The sequence below is a fragment of the Nicotiana tabacum genome, chromosome 2 (genome assembly GCF_000715075.1).
Source record: "Nicotiana tabacum cultivar K326 chromosome 2, ASM71507v2, whole genome shotgun sequence".
NCBI lineage: Eukaryota > Viridiplantae > Streptophyta > Magnoliopsida > Solanales > Solanaceae > Nicotiana > Nicotiana tabacum.
This window is the reverse complement of record NC_134081.1, coordinates 35623466-35638118: the sequence shown is the minus strand read 5'-3', so window position 1 is coordinate 35638118 and position 14653 is coordinate 35623466. Positions and strand designations below refer to the sequence as shown.

General features: G+C 36.7%; 1 protein-coding gene across 1 annotated transcript; it reads right to left on the bottom strand.

Moving 5' to 3' along the window:
• Positions 1-2306: 2306 nt before the first annotated feature.
• LOC107808970 (serine/threonine-protein phosphatase 7 long form homolog) lies at positions 2307-2753 on the bottom strand. The gene has a single exon (XM_016633535.2). It carries the CDS (start codon positions 2751-2753, stop codon positions 2307-2309), a length of 447 nt encoding a protein of 148 aa, XP_016489021.2.
• Between the last annotated feature and the right edge of the window lie 11900 nt (positions 2754-14653).

Genomic DNA, 14653 nt, shown 5'->3' with positions numbered 1-14653 from the left:
AAAAAAATAATTATTTGAGAAAATTATATTTGAAAGAGAGTTATCCGGAAGAACTATGTGAAAGACATTTATTTGAAGGGCTTGATTTAATTGGGTATAATTGTGTTTATTAATTGTTGAGTGATATTAATGGTATTCTTGTTGTCTGTTGTGCATATCACTGGTTGTTTTATCCTGCCTTTATTATTATTTGTTTCCTATTATTTTGTATATTATATTGCACAGGTTATTAGACTAGTGAGTGTCTTGACTGTACCTCGTCTCTACTCCATTGAGGTTAGTCTTGATACTTACTGGGCACCGCTATGGTGTGCTCACTCTACACTTCTGTACATTGTTGTGCAGAGCCAGGTATTGAAGATAACGGACTTGAGTAGAGTTAAAGCAGGATCGTAAGGATTCAAGGTAGAGCTGCTTGATCGTCGCAGTCCCTTGGAGTCTTTACATTTTATTGTACTGTTAACTTGTAATCAAACAGTATTGTATATTCGGTCCTCGTAATCATTCTATGTATTCAGTTAGAGTTCGTGACTCAGTACTACCAGTCTTGGGAGGTTGTATATTCATATTTGTTCCGTTGTCAGTTTTGATTATTTATTTTAAAAAAAGGCTTCAAAAGGTAATTGAAATTGGCTACCTAGTCTTAGAGACTAGGTGCCATCACGACGCCTATGGTGGGATTTTGGGTCGTGACATCAACTGTGAAGTCCCTGGCGACAGCTGCAGGCTGAATGGCGGCATATCATGAGGAGCATCGTGTGGATCAAATGGTCACATGGCTGATCATCTCTAATATCCTCCACAGGTGCCTCAATGCCCCTTTGCGGGGGACCCCGTCCTCGCTGACCACCACCACCTTGTGGGACACCCCTTCCTCTCTGGTCACACCTGCCATGTCTACCACGTTCAGGCTCCACTGGTGGCCCGCTATGGTAGTCCTCTGGTGGCACATAAGCAGCCTCGTATCCTAATCGCTCATCATCTCGGGCATGCCTCAATGGGCAGCTAGATCTGTAACCTGACAGCCATACTCGTGCAAAGCTGCCGCTCCCTCGCCGGTATGCTGCAGCATCTGCAGTTCCAGTTGGTAGAACTGATGTAATCTAATAGCCTGCATAACATGTCAAATATTAATTATGGAATGATAATTTAACGTTATAAGTAAGTATAACAAATAACATACCAATGTCTCATGCCTCCCAGCGTATGGAATGTACCGACCACCAGCGCGATGAACGGGATCCCTAACATGAAGTCGGGTAACGCTGCGATACCAGCCCATATACTCATGCTCGCTATCCGTACGCTCTGGTGCAGGAGGTGGAGGAATCAGGTCATACCTCTGGTCCTAAACCTTAATCTGGACCTCTAGCCAGTCCAAGTATGTCTAGTCAACCCTGGAATGATCATCCCGCTGGTAATGTGTCCTAAGACAAGCGGGCGGAATAGGTACAAGCTTCGGTTGACCAAACTGGCGAAGGACTCGCTCGGTGGCATGATGCTCGACAATATCAAGACATATCAGTGGGACAGAAGAGCTCCACATAGCTCGGCCGCGGGAGCAATTATCGGGCAAACTAGCTATGAGCGCGTCGCTGTATGGCCTCCATAAGAACTATTAATCAAACACAGGAATCGTGAGTAAATACAACACATATAAAGCCAGGCCAAGTAAACTTAAGAATACATGTACCTGCGCGCCTTCAAGCAAATCCAACAAATCCTTGTAATAGGGGAGATGATATCGAGCCTCTACCTCGCATCTGTATCCTCGCCTATCAACCCATCTCTAAGCTAAAAGGGAGAAACGGTGGAGGTGGTGCATCTGGAGCGATGGGTGGTATAGGTGGCTGTAATTGCAGGAAGCTCTCCCAAGCCCAAACCTAATATGGATTGTGGACGTAAAATTTAAGGTATTCTCACCCTTTGTATGTTATAATCATGAAAAGAATTGACTATGTTTTCACCTGCAGCAACGGTAAAAATCCGGCACCGTCTCTCTGGGTGCCCATGGACGCCCGGCACATCTGCCTATACAGGTAACCTAGAACAGCTGCACCCCAGCTGTAACCAGGTAAATCAACTAGCCGCTCAAGATGATGCAGAAATCTCAAGTTGACTAGGTTTTCCGAAGTGTTCGGAAATAGTACACCACCAAACATCAGCAATAACACCAATCTCGTGTGCCGATCGATAACCTCCGGCGGTGAATCATCCGTAATCTCCGCATCCATCACCTCCAGATGCTGCCGGACGGGCGTCAGCTGCAAATGAGTGGCTCCACTCAATGCCGTCTCCTCCGCTGGCTAGAATCCGGTGAGCCGCTGCAACATATGCAGGTAACGCAATCCTCTATAGTCTCTAAGAGCATGCAGGTAAGCTACAGGTAACCCATCAACCGGCAGCCCGAAAAGAACCTCCACGTCCTCAAGCGTGATGGTTGCCTCGCCGACGGGTAGATGAAACGTGTGCGTCTCCGGTCGCCACCGCTCTATCATAGCCGTGATCAATGCCCAATCGAACTGCAACCGGCCTATCTCTATGATCCTGTAGAAACTCGTATCCGGAAGGCGTCTAACTATACAAGGATGGAGTGAGCGGTCCCTAATGAATTCCCACATATCGTCTATACGTCTGGCGCGGAATGTCTGGGACAAACACTGCCCATCCCATATGTATGAAGACCTATGCTCACCCTGTAGCAACAGTAGCTCTAGCGATGCAGGTCCGGGATGTACAGGCGGAACCTCCATGACGATGACTGTAAATTGAACAATATTAATTAAAGTAGTTTTCTTTTTAATTGCTTAACATCTTTAAATTCATTGCAATATCTTTAATATTAAAATTTATTCGATATTTTTACTATATTGTTACTTAGGTTGATATATTTTCTATATTATAATTTTATATGTTAATTTATTATTTTATATGTTGGTTTATAATTTTATATGTTAGTTTATTACTTTATATGTTACTTTATTATTTTATATGTTAGTGTAATATTTAATATATTTGTTTATTATTTTATATGTTAGTTTATTTTAATGTTTCTTTTCTTATTCACTTATTTTTTTAGTATAATAGAATTAAATAATTAATTTTTATAACTATACATGCTTTAATTATTAAATATTCATATAAAAATACTTAGTTTGACAAATATTATTGTTTTTAATGTTATTTTCTCACGTTTGTTAACTAGAATTCGAAAGAGTTTACTGTTTGAACTGTCATTTATTTTCAGATATTTTTGGGGCTAACAGATAATTAAATGATTAATTTCAATAACTACACAGATACTATGCAAAAGGGCACTGCATTTTACTACACTAAAGGGCACTACATTACAATTACGAGCACCACATTAAAATTACGAGCACAACATAACACTACAGAAAACTAAACAACATTAAAGTCATATATTAATATATGTACAACAATAACATCTAAATAAGATTAATTATTCCTAAAATAATAATTTATCTACTTTACTAATCATTTAGCACATAAATAATCTAATCCGGATAAAAAATAATAAATTAATTTAATTACAAAATAATTACGAAAATACATATACCACAGTAAAAAATAACTAATTACCATTTTTTATAACAACTAAAAATATTAATTATTCATAAAATAACAATTTCTCTATTTTACTATTTTTTTTAGCACACTAATAATATAATCCGGATAAAAAATAACATATTAATTAAATCACAAAACAATCACGAAATAACATAGAACACAATACAAAATAACTAACAAGCATATTTTATACATGAGTTTTAACAAAAAATAAGTCGGAATACCTCGATTTTAATTTTTTTGAAAGTTGAAGATTTGATGATTTGAAGCCGAAACGAGCAACACACTATGCAATAACGCCTTAGATACGATGTTAGCTTGCTACAATACGAGAATCTACACTTTTGTGGGATCGGTGGAGTCTAATGGAGCTTTTTTCGTTGAAAATAGGGGGGGGGGAGAACCGCTGTTGTGGAATAAAAAATTGAAAGAGAGGGTTGCTGGTTCGCGTCTGGTGGGGAAGGAGAAGGGCACGTTTTTTTATATAGGTATAGTGCGTATATATACCGTGCTATACTATAGCGCGGTATATATGCGTGCTATACCTTCCTGCCCATTTTAAGTTCAAATATCTATTTACCGCGTTATATATATAATGGTGCCCAGTTTTTTTTTTTTTTTTTTACCTATTATGATCACTTGAATCCAAAAATACCACAATTGGGTTTCGAATTCACCATATGATACCCAAAAACAAAGACAAATGGAAAATAAGTTGATTCAATCACCTATAAATTTAGTGCAGAACAGTACCAATGTCACAACACAACCGCCCCACCCCGCATTAGATTTTGAAAAATCAGTTTCAACCTGCCCGCACTGCACCGCCCTAGTGCCCATTGCCATCCCTACCCGTAAAGGCATTTTGATCTATTATTCCAAACAAACACACATACACACACAAACACAGAAAAAGAAGAAATTTTTGAGGATGGACGGAGGGACAAGGATCTTATTTTAGAATTTTTTCAAACTCTCATGGTAGCTTGATCTGTGTTCTCCTTTTTCGTTGGAGTTCGCCACTACTCATCTTGCGAAAAATTATAGTGGTTGGTAGAATATTGTGTTTGAGGTGATGGTGGAGGTATTCTCAGATCGGGTCATAGGGTGGATTATTAATTTGAGTATTAAGATTTAAGATGGGGCTTTTTTTTTTTTTTTTTTCCAAAAGGTTGGGGGCTTAAGATGAGCCACGTGTAGGAGGAAGGCTTGGGTCTAGGGTCTGTTGGATGAGAGGGTAGATATGTTTAAATGGGTAACAATGACTATAAAAATTATCGAATAGTATAACAGAGCTATATATGACTAATATGTCATAGTACAAGGGCAAATATTTCCTTTTCAGTATTTTAAATCTATTTGAGTTTTTTTAAAACCTAAGGGGCGTTATGGGGTTTTAAAATTCTTCAGTGCATCGAGTCTTTAATACTCTCTGGAGCTGTTGCCCCTTTCGCTAAGACAAACTTACTGATTGATTAAAGTTTAAGAGTGCCAGAGTGGTACATGTATGTAACAAAGACTTTTCAGCATACAGTATACTATAAGCAATAAAAAGCATATAAAGGATCAGTTGGTGTACAATCAATATAGTCTATTCAGAAAAGATATACAATTAAAGTACTAACAGATTCGATAAAATCTCATGAGCATCCCACGTGATTTTTGTGTAAGTGTATCAAATTTAACTATAGTGTATGTAGGAGCGGCAAAAGGTCGGGTCGGGTTGGATATGTGGGGGTAAAAAACGGGTAATGCAAAAACGGATAAATTATCCGACTCAACCCATATTTAATACGGATAGAAAATGAGTTAATCGACGGATAATATAGATATCTATATTATACATGACTTCTTGAATATGATCACTTTTGGAAGAATTTCTAGTATCCCAAAATTGAGGAACCCCAAATTTGAGTCATTGCAAATATAAAAGTTAAACCAATTGGTTATCCATTTTTTAAGTGTATAATATAGATCTTTGACCAATTTTTAAAAAATTATTTATACAACTACCTTTTTTAGTGGATAATATAGATGGATTCTTTTATTTATTTTGTCACCACTAAGTGTATGTATATGTGTGTGCATGCGTTGTGTATATCAAGTTAATATAATTTGCAAGACCAGAAAGAAAAGAGAGAAAGACCCTCATTTTGCAACACCAAAAAGTTTCATCCTTACTCGGCTACAATGAGTCAATTATATGGTGCAGTGCAGTAATGACTTCAAGTTACGAGGGCAGGGGCAAAGCTTCAAATTCGCTTACGGATTAAAAAATTAATAGTTTTAGTTTTAGCTTAAGTTCAATATTTGTATTAAAAAATTCACCCTAAGCAGTCTTTTCTAAATAATCTAGAACCTATAAACTCAAAATCCAAGCTACGCCTATAATCTACAGATGAGTGTTTTAAAATCGTCTAGCTTTACAAATTAGATCTGGTGTTATATTTCTTTTTTCTCCAAGTATATGAAACCCGGCCTTCTGCAGGTAAGAGACAGAACATGATTATGTATTGTTTCACCTTGAAGGAAATTAAAGGAGTTTTTAGCTAAAATTATCCTTTATCTTTGAGGAAAGATATAATGTACTCATAATCTGCTGAAATTAGTCATGAACCCGAGCCACTGTCAATGCCAGACATTGATCTTGTGAAGGTGAAAGAGCTGTGTTTTCTGGTGGAGAAAAAAGAAATGGACTGATTATGAGAGTGAGAAGTGGGTTTTTGTTCAAGCGTAAGTGGGTATTTTTTGTTATTTAGACTAAATATGCTCATGTTTTGCAAATTTGAAGGACAAATGGTGCTCAAGGTCATCTTTAAAGGATAAAGTTGAATCTACCCATAAAGATAAAGGATAATTTTGACTAAAAACTCTAAATTAAAGCCCTGAATTTGAAAAAAAATTAAAAAAATGGAAAGTGAATGTCTTTAAAAGTATGTAGTTACATATATAAATGTGGCCTAGAACGTTTGAAGTTCATCTCTCATTTCTAATCACATATTATGTTCTCACTTCACTCTGTCGTAATTTATTCCTATTAGAGTTGAAGTAAAGGCCCTTACTGTTATGTTCAACGAACTCCAATGCTCATTACGATATATTAAATGCTCAAAGTATTTAAGTTTTAAAAATTTTAAAATTTCCAAAGACAGGTTCTAATGAAAAAGTACTCGAGCCGCGGCCATATTTGGTATGATCTTCTTGGAAAATCTTCTCCTTATTCAATTAAAAGATATATTTTTGGGAGAATACGCCTTAACGATCAATAGTTAATAACGATTCTGATAGATGCTTTTACTGGAATAGGCAATAATGAAATTACTGTTTTAGTAAATGATACAGTATAACCATATGTGCTATGTAAAACCCACTGACCTAATTAAGTTGGATCACAATTGTATTCCGAACTGTCTCCCTCCTTTTTTTATTCTGTATTTAGACCTCGTAATTGAATTTGAGTAAGGTTGAAAAGTCGGCTTAGTGAGAGCGATTGCAAAAGTCGCTAAATTGGTTAATCTTTTAGTTCTCCCATATTAGAATATCAAAGGAAGACGTCGCAAATACCGGAGGCAAACACGACTTCTTCTAATGCTAGAAGACCGTTAGAAAACACCCAAAACTATAGTATGTCATGACTTTCACATTGTGCCCATATAGCTCCCTATAAAATATTTCATTCCAAGCTTTAACCCGAAACTTTTAGTTAGGGGTGGAGGAATCTCATGCATCCATCAATCGCACCTTTGGTGATGAAATTATTTTTTGGTAACTGTAGCGATCTAACCGGTTATTTTGAGTTGTAGTACCTCGTTTCCCTATTTGAGACTTTTTCAAGGTGCATTCGGTGGTTTATGACTTGCATGCCTGATTCGAATGGATTCCGTGAAGTCTGGGAATGAATCAGAATGATGGTAGGCTATAATCTCGTGTTTTAGTCGCTTATTGCACTCTAATTTACTGCACTTTGATTGTGCTTGAGCTTTAATCGCTAGTGTTTTGTATTTATCGTGTGTTCTATGCCTTGTAGGAGTGATTCCGAGCTATGTAGATGTATGGAATGAATTCGAGCTATTTAGAACTTTGAAGTCTGAGTAAAAGCCCAAGGGATTAAGCCGAGATCGTGTTCGGGGGTCGAGCACCAAGTCTGGATATCAAAAAGCGAGGAAAATTCGTACTCTAAGAAAACCCCACAGTAGCGACGCGTGGGGCGCCATGCTAGTGCATTTTCCTGCTGCCTGACCGATTTTAACTCTCTCGATTTTCCCACTAATGTCCCACATGATGCGTCGCCCCATGCGGCGCACCTGTGCAAATTTTACATAGTAATTATCCTATTTCGCGTAGGAAAAGGTGATTTCGTTTGGGCCCGACCCTACTTGGTATAAATATATGGAAAAATGTTATTTTCTGGACTTTTTGACGTATTGGAGAACTAAGGAGGCTAAGGAGGAGTTGGAGAAGCAAAATCTCAAGGAGTTCATCATTCAATCCTCACTCAAGACCCGAATTTGGATCGTTTTATGTTTTCCTTTACCTTAAACATATTTGTGATGAATTGCTCCATGTCTAAGGAGTATTTTCCTTCAGGGGGTTGATGGATTTGGTGTATTGATATTTGTTTGTGGATTATAAATCTAGTTTTATGTATTGAATCGTTTTGGATGATTTAATTATTGCATCTATATTCACATGTTCATGTAATCGAGAGAGACATAACTTGTAATATCTTTGCATTATCTTGTTGGTTGAGTTCATTAATTCTTCTTAGTCATCAAAAGAGGCTAGTTGAATCATTTATTAAACTTAGTTAGGAGGATAATCGAGAGAGGTTTTCCTAAAGACCAATCCACTACGCATTCTTGCATATCTTCACGTGCTTAAATTTGTTTATCTCGAGAGGTTGAGACTTAATCGAGAGAGGATTTTCTACTAAATATTTGAACTAATAGTTGAGTGAATTCAAGAGACTCACTTGAACATTAGAAGTGAATTATCTAGAGTTAAATCCCAACAATTATCTTGTACATATTTTATCAAAACCCTATTTTCTCCCATTGATATCGTCCTTAGCTTAGTCCTTACTTCGATTGTCATTAGTTAATTAGCTCTAGATTCTTAGTTAATTTTAGTATTAATCACATAAATCTAAATTGTTGATCATCTTGGATAGCAATCTAGCTACAAACTATGATAATACTGTTTAACTCCAATCCCTATGGATATTATATTATACTATATTCGACTAACTAACATATTTAAGTATGTGTTCCAAGCTCGTCAAATTTTGGCGTTGTTGCAAGGGATTGGCAATCAATAGTGTTTGAATTAGTTTGTAGTGCTAATTTAGGAATTTTTTTATTTTATTTTTTTCTCTTCTTACGTTTGGTGTTCTTTGAATGTGCGCAGGTTACATGTTAGATTGGTGCATGACTCGAGCTTCTGCTAAAGAAGTGCTACCATACGAACCAGAGATAGAAAAATAACTGCGAGAGCTGAGGAAGGAAATAAATCTCATTGAGACATCAGAAAAGGTTAGGCAATCCTCAACCAAAGATATGGCTAGAATCGGTGATGATAATGTGGATTTAGTTGCAAGAGAGGCAGCCCAACGAAGAGAACAAACTGCAAGGAATGCTTAGGAAGCAGCTATTAGAGATGCACAGCTTATCTATGAAAAAGAGAGGGGTCGTAGAATTACTCAAAATCAACCTTTGGGTGCAGACCAGTTCGGAAATATAGCTCCCATGTCTGGGAGACCACTTGGCGATTATGCTAGACCGGTTTACAATCAAGGTTTATCCAGTGTTCGACCACCTCCAATTGCAATTAATAATTTTGAGTTAAAGCAAGGGTTGCTCCAAACCCTTCAAAACTGTCGTGTCTTCAGAGGGAAGCCAAACAAAGATCCAAACACACATCTAATGGACTTCGAGGTGATTATGAACACCTTTCAATACAATGGTGTGTCACAAGATGCAGTTTACTTAAGGGCATTCCCCTTCATACTCAAAGATGATGCAAAGCAGTGGCTTCGGAGCTTACATAATGGATCGATTCGAACATGGGATGAGATGACCAGAAAATTTCTTGATAAATATTTCTCATAAGCTAAGACGGGCAAGTTTAGAAGAGAAATCCATAACTTCTCCCTGAGAGAATGAAACTGTTTTTGAAGCGTGGGAGATGTTTAAGGAGATTATTCTAAAGTGTAAACATGGCGGAATTGAACTCTGGATGCAACTCCAGAACTTTTGGGATGGATTGACACTTGCCTCACGTAGAGTATTGAGCAATGCAGCTGGAGGCCCTTTGATGAAGAAGACTCCAGAGGAGATAGTCACAATTCTTGATGAGTTATCTGAAGATGCAAATCAGTGCCCTTCTGAGAGTGCTGAAAGAAGAAGATCAACTGGTGTTCACCAGGTTGATGCTAACACATCTGTGCAGGTACAACTTGATACTATGGCTAAAGAAATACGGAAGCTGACCTTAGCTACAATACAAAGTGAGCCTCATGCAGCTTGTTATATATGTGGAAGAAGACATCTTACCCATGAATGTCAAGCCTCAACTGAGGAAGTGAATGCTGTGGGAAATTATAATGCAATGGATCAGAGGCACCCCAATTTTTTATGGAGTTCACCTGGAGGTACTGCAATTGCATGGAAACAAAATAACTCTAGACCTCATTTAAAAATATCGTGTCTATGTGAAGTGTAGTTTGATTGCTCGAGGACGAGAAATGGTTTATGTGTGGGGTGTTGATGGTAGGCTATAATCTCGTATTTTAGTCGTTTATTTCACTCTAATTTACTGCACTTTGATTGTGCTTGAGTTTTAATCGCTAGTGTTTTGTACTTATCATGTGTTCTATGCCTTGTACGAGTGATTCCGAATTATCTAGATGTTTCGAATGAATTCGAGCTATTTGGAGCTTTGTAGTCTAAGTAAAATACCAAGGGATTAAGCATGGATTGTGTTCGGGGGTCGAGCACCAAGTCTGGATATCAAAAAGCGAGAAAAATCCGTGCTCTGAGAAAACCCCACAGTCGCGGCGCATGGGGTGCCGCGCTAGTGCATTTTCCTGCTGCCTAACAGATTTCAACTCTCTTGATTTCCCCACTAATGCCCTGCATAGCGCGTCGCCCCATGCAGTGCGCCTGTGTAAAATTTACAGAATAATTGTCCTATTTCGCGTAGGAAAAAGTGATTTCGTTTGGGCCCGACCTTACTTGATATAAATACATGGAAAAACATTATTTTCTGGACGTTTTGACATATTGGAGACCTAAGGAGGCTAAGGAGGAGTTGGAGAAGCAAAAGCACAAGGATTTTATCATTCAATCCTCACTCAAGACCCGAGTTTAGATCGTTTTATGTTTTGCTTTACTTTAAACATATTTGTGATGAATTGCTCCATGTCTATGGAGTAGTTTCCTTTAGGGGGTTTGATGGATTTGGTGTATTGATATTTGTTTGTGGATTATAACTCTAGTTTTATGTATTGAATCATTTTGGATGATTTAGTTGTTGCATCTATATTCACATGTTCATGTAATCGAAAAAGGCATAACTTGTGATATCTTTGCATTATCTTGTTGGTTGAGTTCATTAATTCTTCTTAGTCATCGAAAGAGGCTAGTTGAATCATTTATTAAACCTAGTTAGGAGGATAATCGAGAGAGGTTTTCCTAAAGACCAATCCACTACGCAATCTTGCATATCTTCACGTGCTTAAATTGGTTCATCTCGTGAGGTTGAGACTTAATCAAGCGAGGCGTTTCTACTAAACGTTTGAACTAATAATTGAGAGAATTCGAGAGACTCACTTGAACATTAGAAGTGAATTATCTAGAGTTAAATCCCAGAAAATTATCTTGCACATATCCTATCAAAACCCTATTTTCTCCCATTGATATCTTCCATTGCTTAGTCCTTGCTTCGATTGTCATTAGTCAATTAGCTCTAGATTCTTAGTTATTTTTAGTATTAATTACATAAATCTAAATTATTAATCATCTTGGATAACAATCTAGCTACAAACTATGATAATACTGTTTAACTCCAATCCCCGTGGATACTATATTATATTATACTATATTCGACTAGCGAGCATATTAAGTGTGTGTTCCGAGCTCGTCATAGAATACTTAGTTCCTATCTAGAAGCTTCAAGTTATAAAAGTCAACCAAGATTTAACTTTTGGGAAAATGGACTCAGAATCAAATTTTGATGGTTTTGATGGATTCATATGATGATTTTGGACTTATCTGTATATTCAGATTAGATTGTGGCGATTATATGTGTGTTTTGAGACTTTGGACAAGTCCATATAGTCTTTATGGAATTTTTGAGATGGTTTGAATTCGAGCCGAGAGGCTCGGCGGTAATTCGAACTTATTAGGCGAAAGTCGGAACTTTATAAGTTAAGAATATTTAAAATTTTGGTTTGATTTTTGATTCTTAGTTTTGATGTTGTAATTCGTGTTTCGCGCGCACCGACATAAATTTCCCACCCCGCTCCCGGTCAAAAAGAGCATGCGAGACTTTGAAGGGACATTCACACTTTGATTCGTGAGTAACTTCACGAGAATATTGTGAAAGGAGGAAATGACGGTTGTTCGTGCACTTTTCGCCTTTGGACAAGTTGGAATAGGGTATATGAACTTGTTACATTGATTGGACGGGGTCCTTCGACCTCGGTTGAGTTTCGAGTTGGTTTTAGACCATTTATAGGCCCTTTTTAGCTGCTGATTTTTTACACCAGGGGTGTGAATCACGATCGCGAAGGTCAGGGCCGCAATCGCAAAGAGTAAAGTAGAATTTTGGACTTGGGAATCCCAATTGCGGAATGCAGGTTTGCAATCTATAAAAATTTTGGGAATGATCCAAAAAAGAAAATTATTGCTCTTTGAGTCTAGTTTTCAGGAAAATAAACCATTTATCATTTGAAGTTTTACACAAATAGTTATGGCCGTTATACTGAACGGTATCTATACAGAAAAAATCAGATCTATATATCGTGATGGCGGAGCTTCTTGGCCGCGATCGCAAAAAGGAAAATCATGCTAAGCATAATGTGAACCATGATTTCATGGGTGGTGACTGCGATCACGAACAAGGACGACTGGCAGGGGTTTAAAACATCTAATTTCGGAATTTTGAGTTTATTTTTTCACTTTTTGAGTTCTTGGAGCACAAATAAGGCGATTTTGAAGGAGTTAAACATCCAAGTCATAAAGGTAAGTGATTTTTAACTTGATTTTGGTTATATATATCTTGAATACCCATTAATTTATACATGAATATAAATATTTTGGAAGAAGAAATAAATAAATTTTGAAAAAAAGTTAAGAAACTTAGTTTGAGATTTGAACATGAAATCGAAGTCGTCTTTAAGAATAAATTATATATTTGGACTCGGAAGTTAACGAGTAATGATAATCTTTAATCAATTTTAGATTCCGGACATGTGGGTTGAAAGTTGACTTTTTGTTGACTTTTTTATTTTGAGTAAAGATTAAATCTTCATGGACTAAAGATGATTCCTAAAGTTTATAATTACTCATTTAAGTATTATTTGACTAGATTCTAGTTGTTGAATTTGAATTTAAGGAAAGATGTTTTGGAAAATAAAATATTTTTGATAGGAGATAAATCTCTTGTCTAGCCTTATTAAGAGAAAGCTTTCCCCAAAGGTGACTTATGTGCTACATGTTAATTGATTCGGGAGCTACGTATATACGATGTGACGACCGTATATGCGAGAGCTAGGTTTTGACAGTATTCGGGTATTATTATATTAGAAATCACCTAGACACAAGAAGGGAGATTGAATTGTATCTTATCCGATTTTTGCATTTTCAAAGAACCTGGTTCTATGAACTATCTTACCAGACACACACATAAATAATTGCGAAAAAGTAATCAATACAAATATTTTTACGTGAAAAACCTCTTTGCTTAAGGGAGTACAAACCACGACCTACCCAATAGGATTTTTCTCAAATCTCCACTAAACTTCAAAGAGTAGTTTTAGGTTATAATTCTATAAAAAGGGGACGAACTCTAGTAACCTAACCCCTACAATTAACCCAATTGTAACAACCCCTTTCCAAGCTAACTCTAGGATAGAAAGCATACAAAATATGGAGTTTTAACAATAACGTACTATTACACTTCTTGAAAAGCAAATAGGTTACAATTCAAAACACTTGACTCAACCTAACAGCTAAAGAACTTGAGCAGCTTCATCTTCAAGAATTGGTTTTTCAGTTGAATAGTTTGAATCTTCAGAAGTATCTTTCTGCTGTGATTGCTATTGTTAGAAGTATTCTCAGTGATGTTTCTCAATAGTTGTAGTATTGATGTGCAACAAAAAGTCTTTTTTTATAGTTGTTAGGTTGGCCGAAAATTTTCTTTAATTAATGCTCCAAAAGCTAGAATATTTCGGTTAAGGAAAATCTTTCCTATTTGGTTCCTTATTTGTTTTCAACTCTACAACCTCTTTTTTTCCACGCAAGTCTTTCCCATAAATAAAAATTTCTTTTTATGCACGAAGTTCTCCAATATGCGTAGTCCTTTTAGGGCACCGACATAATCTTCTGGGAATTCCAACTTGCATAGGAATACTACCCTTTCGCGTCCGATCAATATTCTGCCACTGGTCTACTATGAACCCGGTTTACTTGACATTCACATCTCTTACTTGCACATCAATCTAGTAGCCCAAACTGGAACATAAAACCTGATTCTTAGATATGCTTTGTTAATCATCAAAACCTTATATGGACTAGTATTTTAAAAGGCGTGGGCGTAAGGCAGGGCATTTTACATATGCCTCAGCAAGGTGTAAGCCCCGAGGCACGGGGCGTAAGCCCCATAGGTATTTAATTTTTAATATTTTATGAAATAATATAATTACAGTAAATATTTATAAATAGGTAAAATTGCATAAAAATTAAAGAATACTATATATATATATATATATATATATATATATATATAGATGTGCTCCATCCCCACAAAAAACTAGTCAAAACAATCTATTATACGCTACTTA

Coding starts and splice junctions, on each gene's coding strand:
- LOC107808970 (XM_016633535.2), bottom strand. CDS start 2,753: ATGGAGGTTCCGCCTGTACATCCCGGACCTGCATCGCTAGAGCTACTG.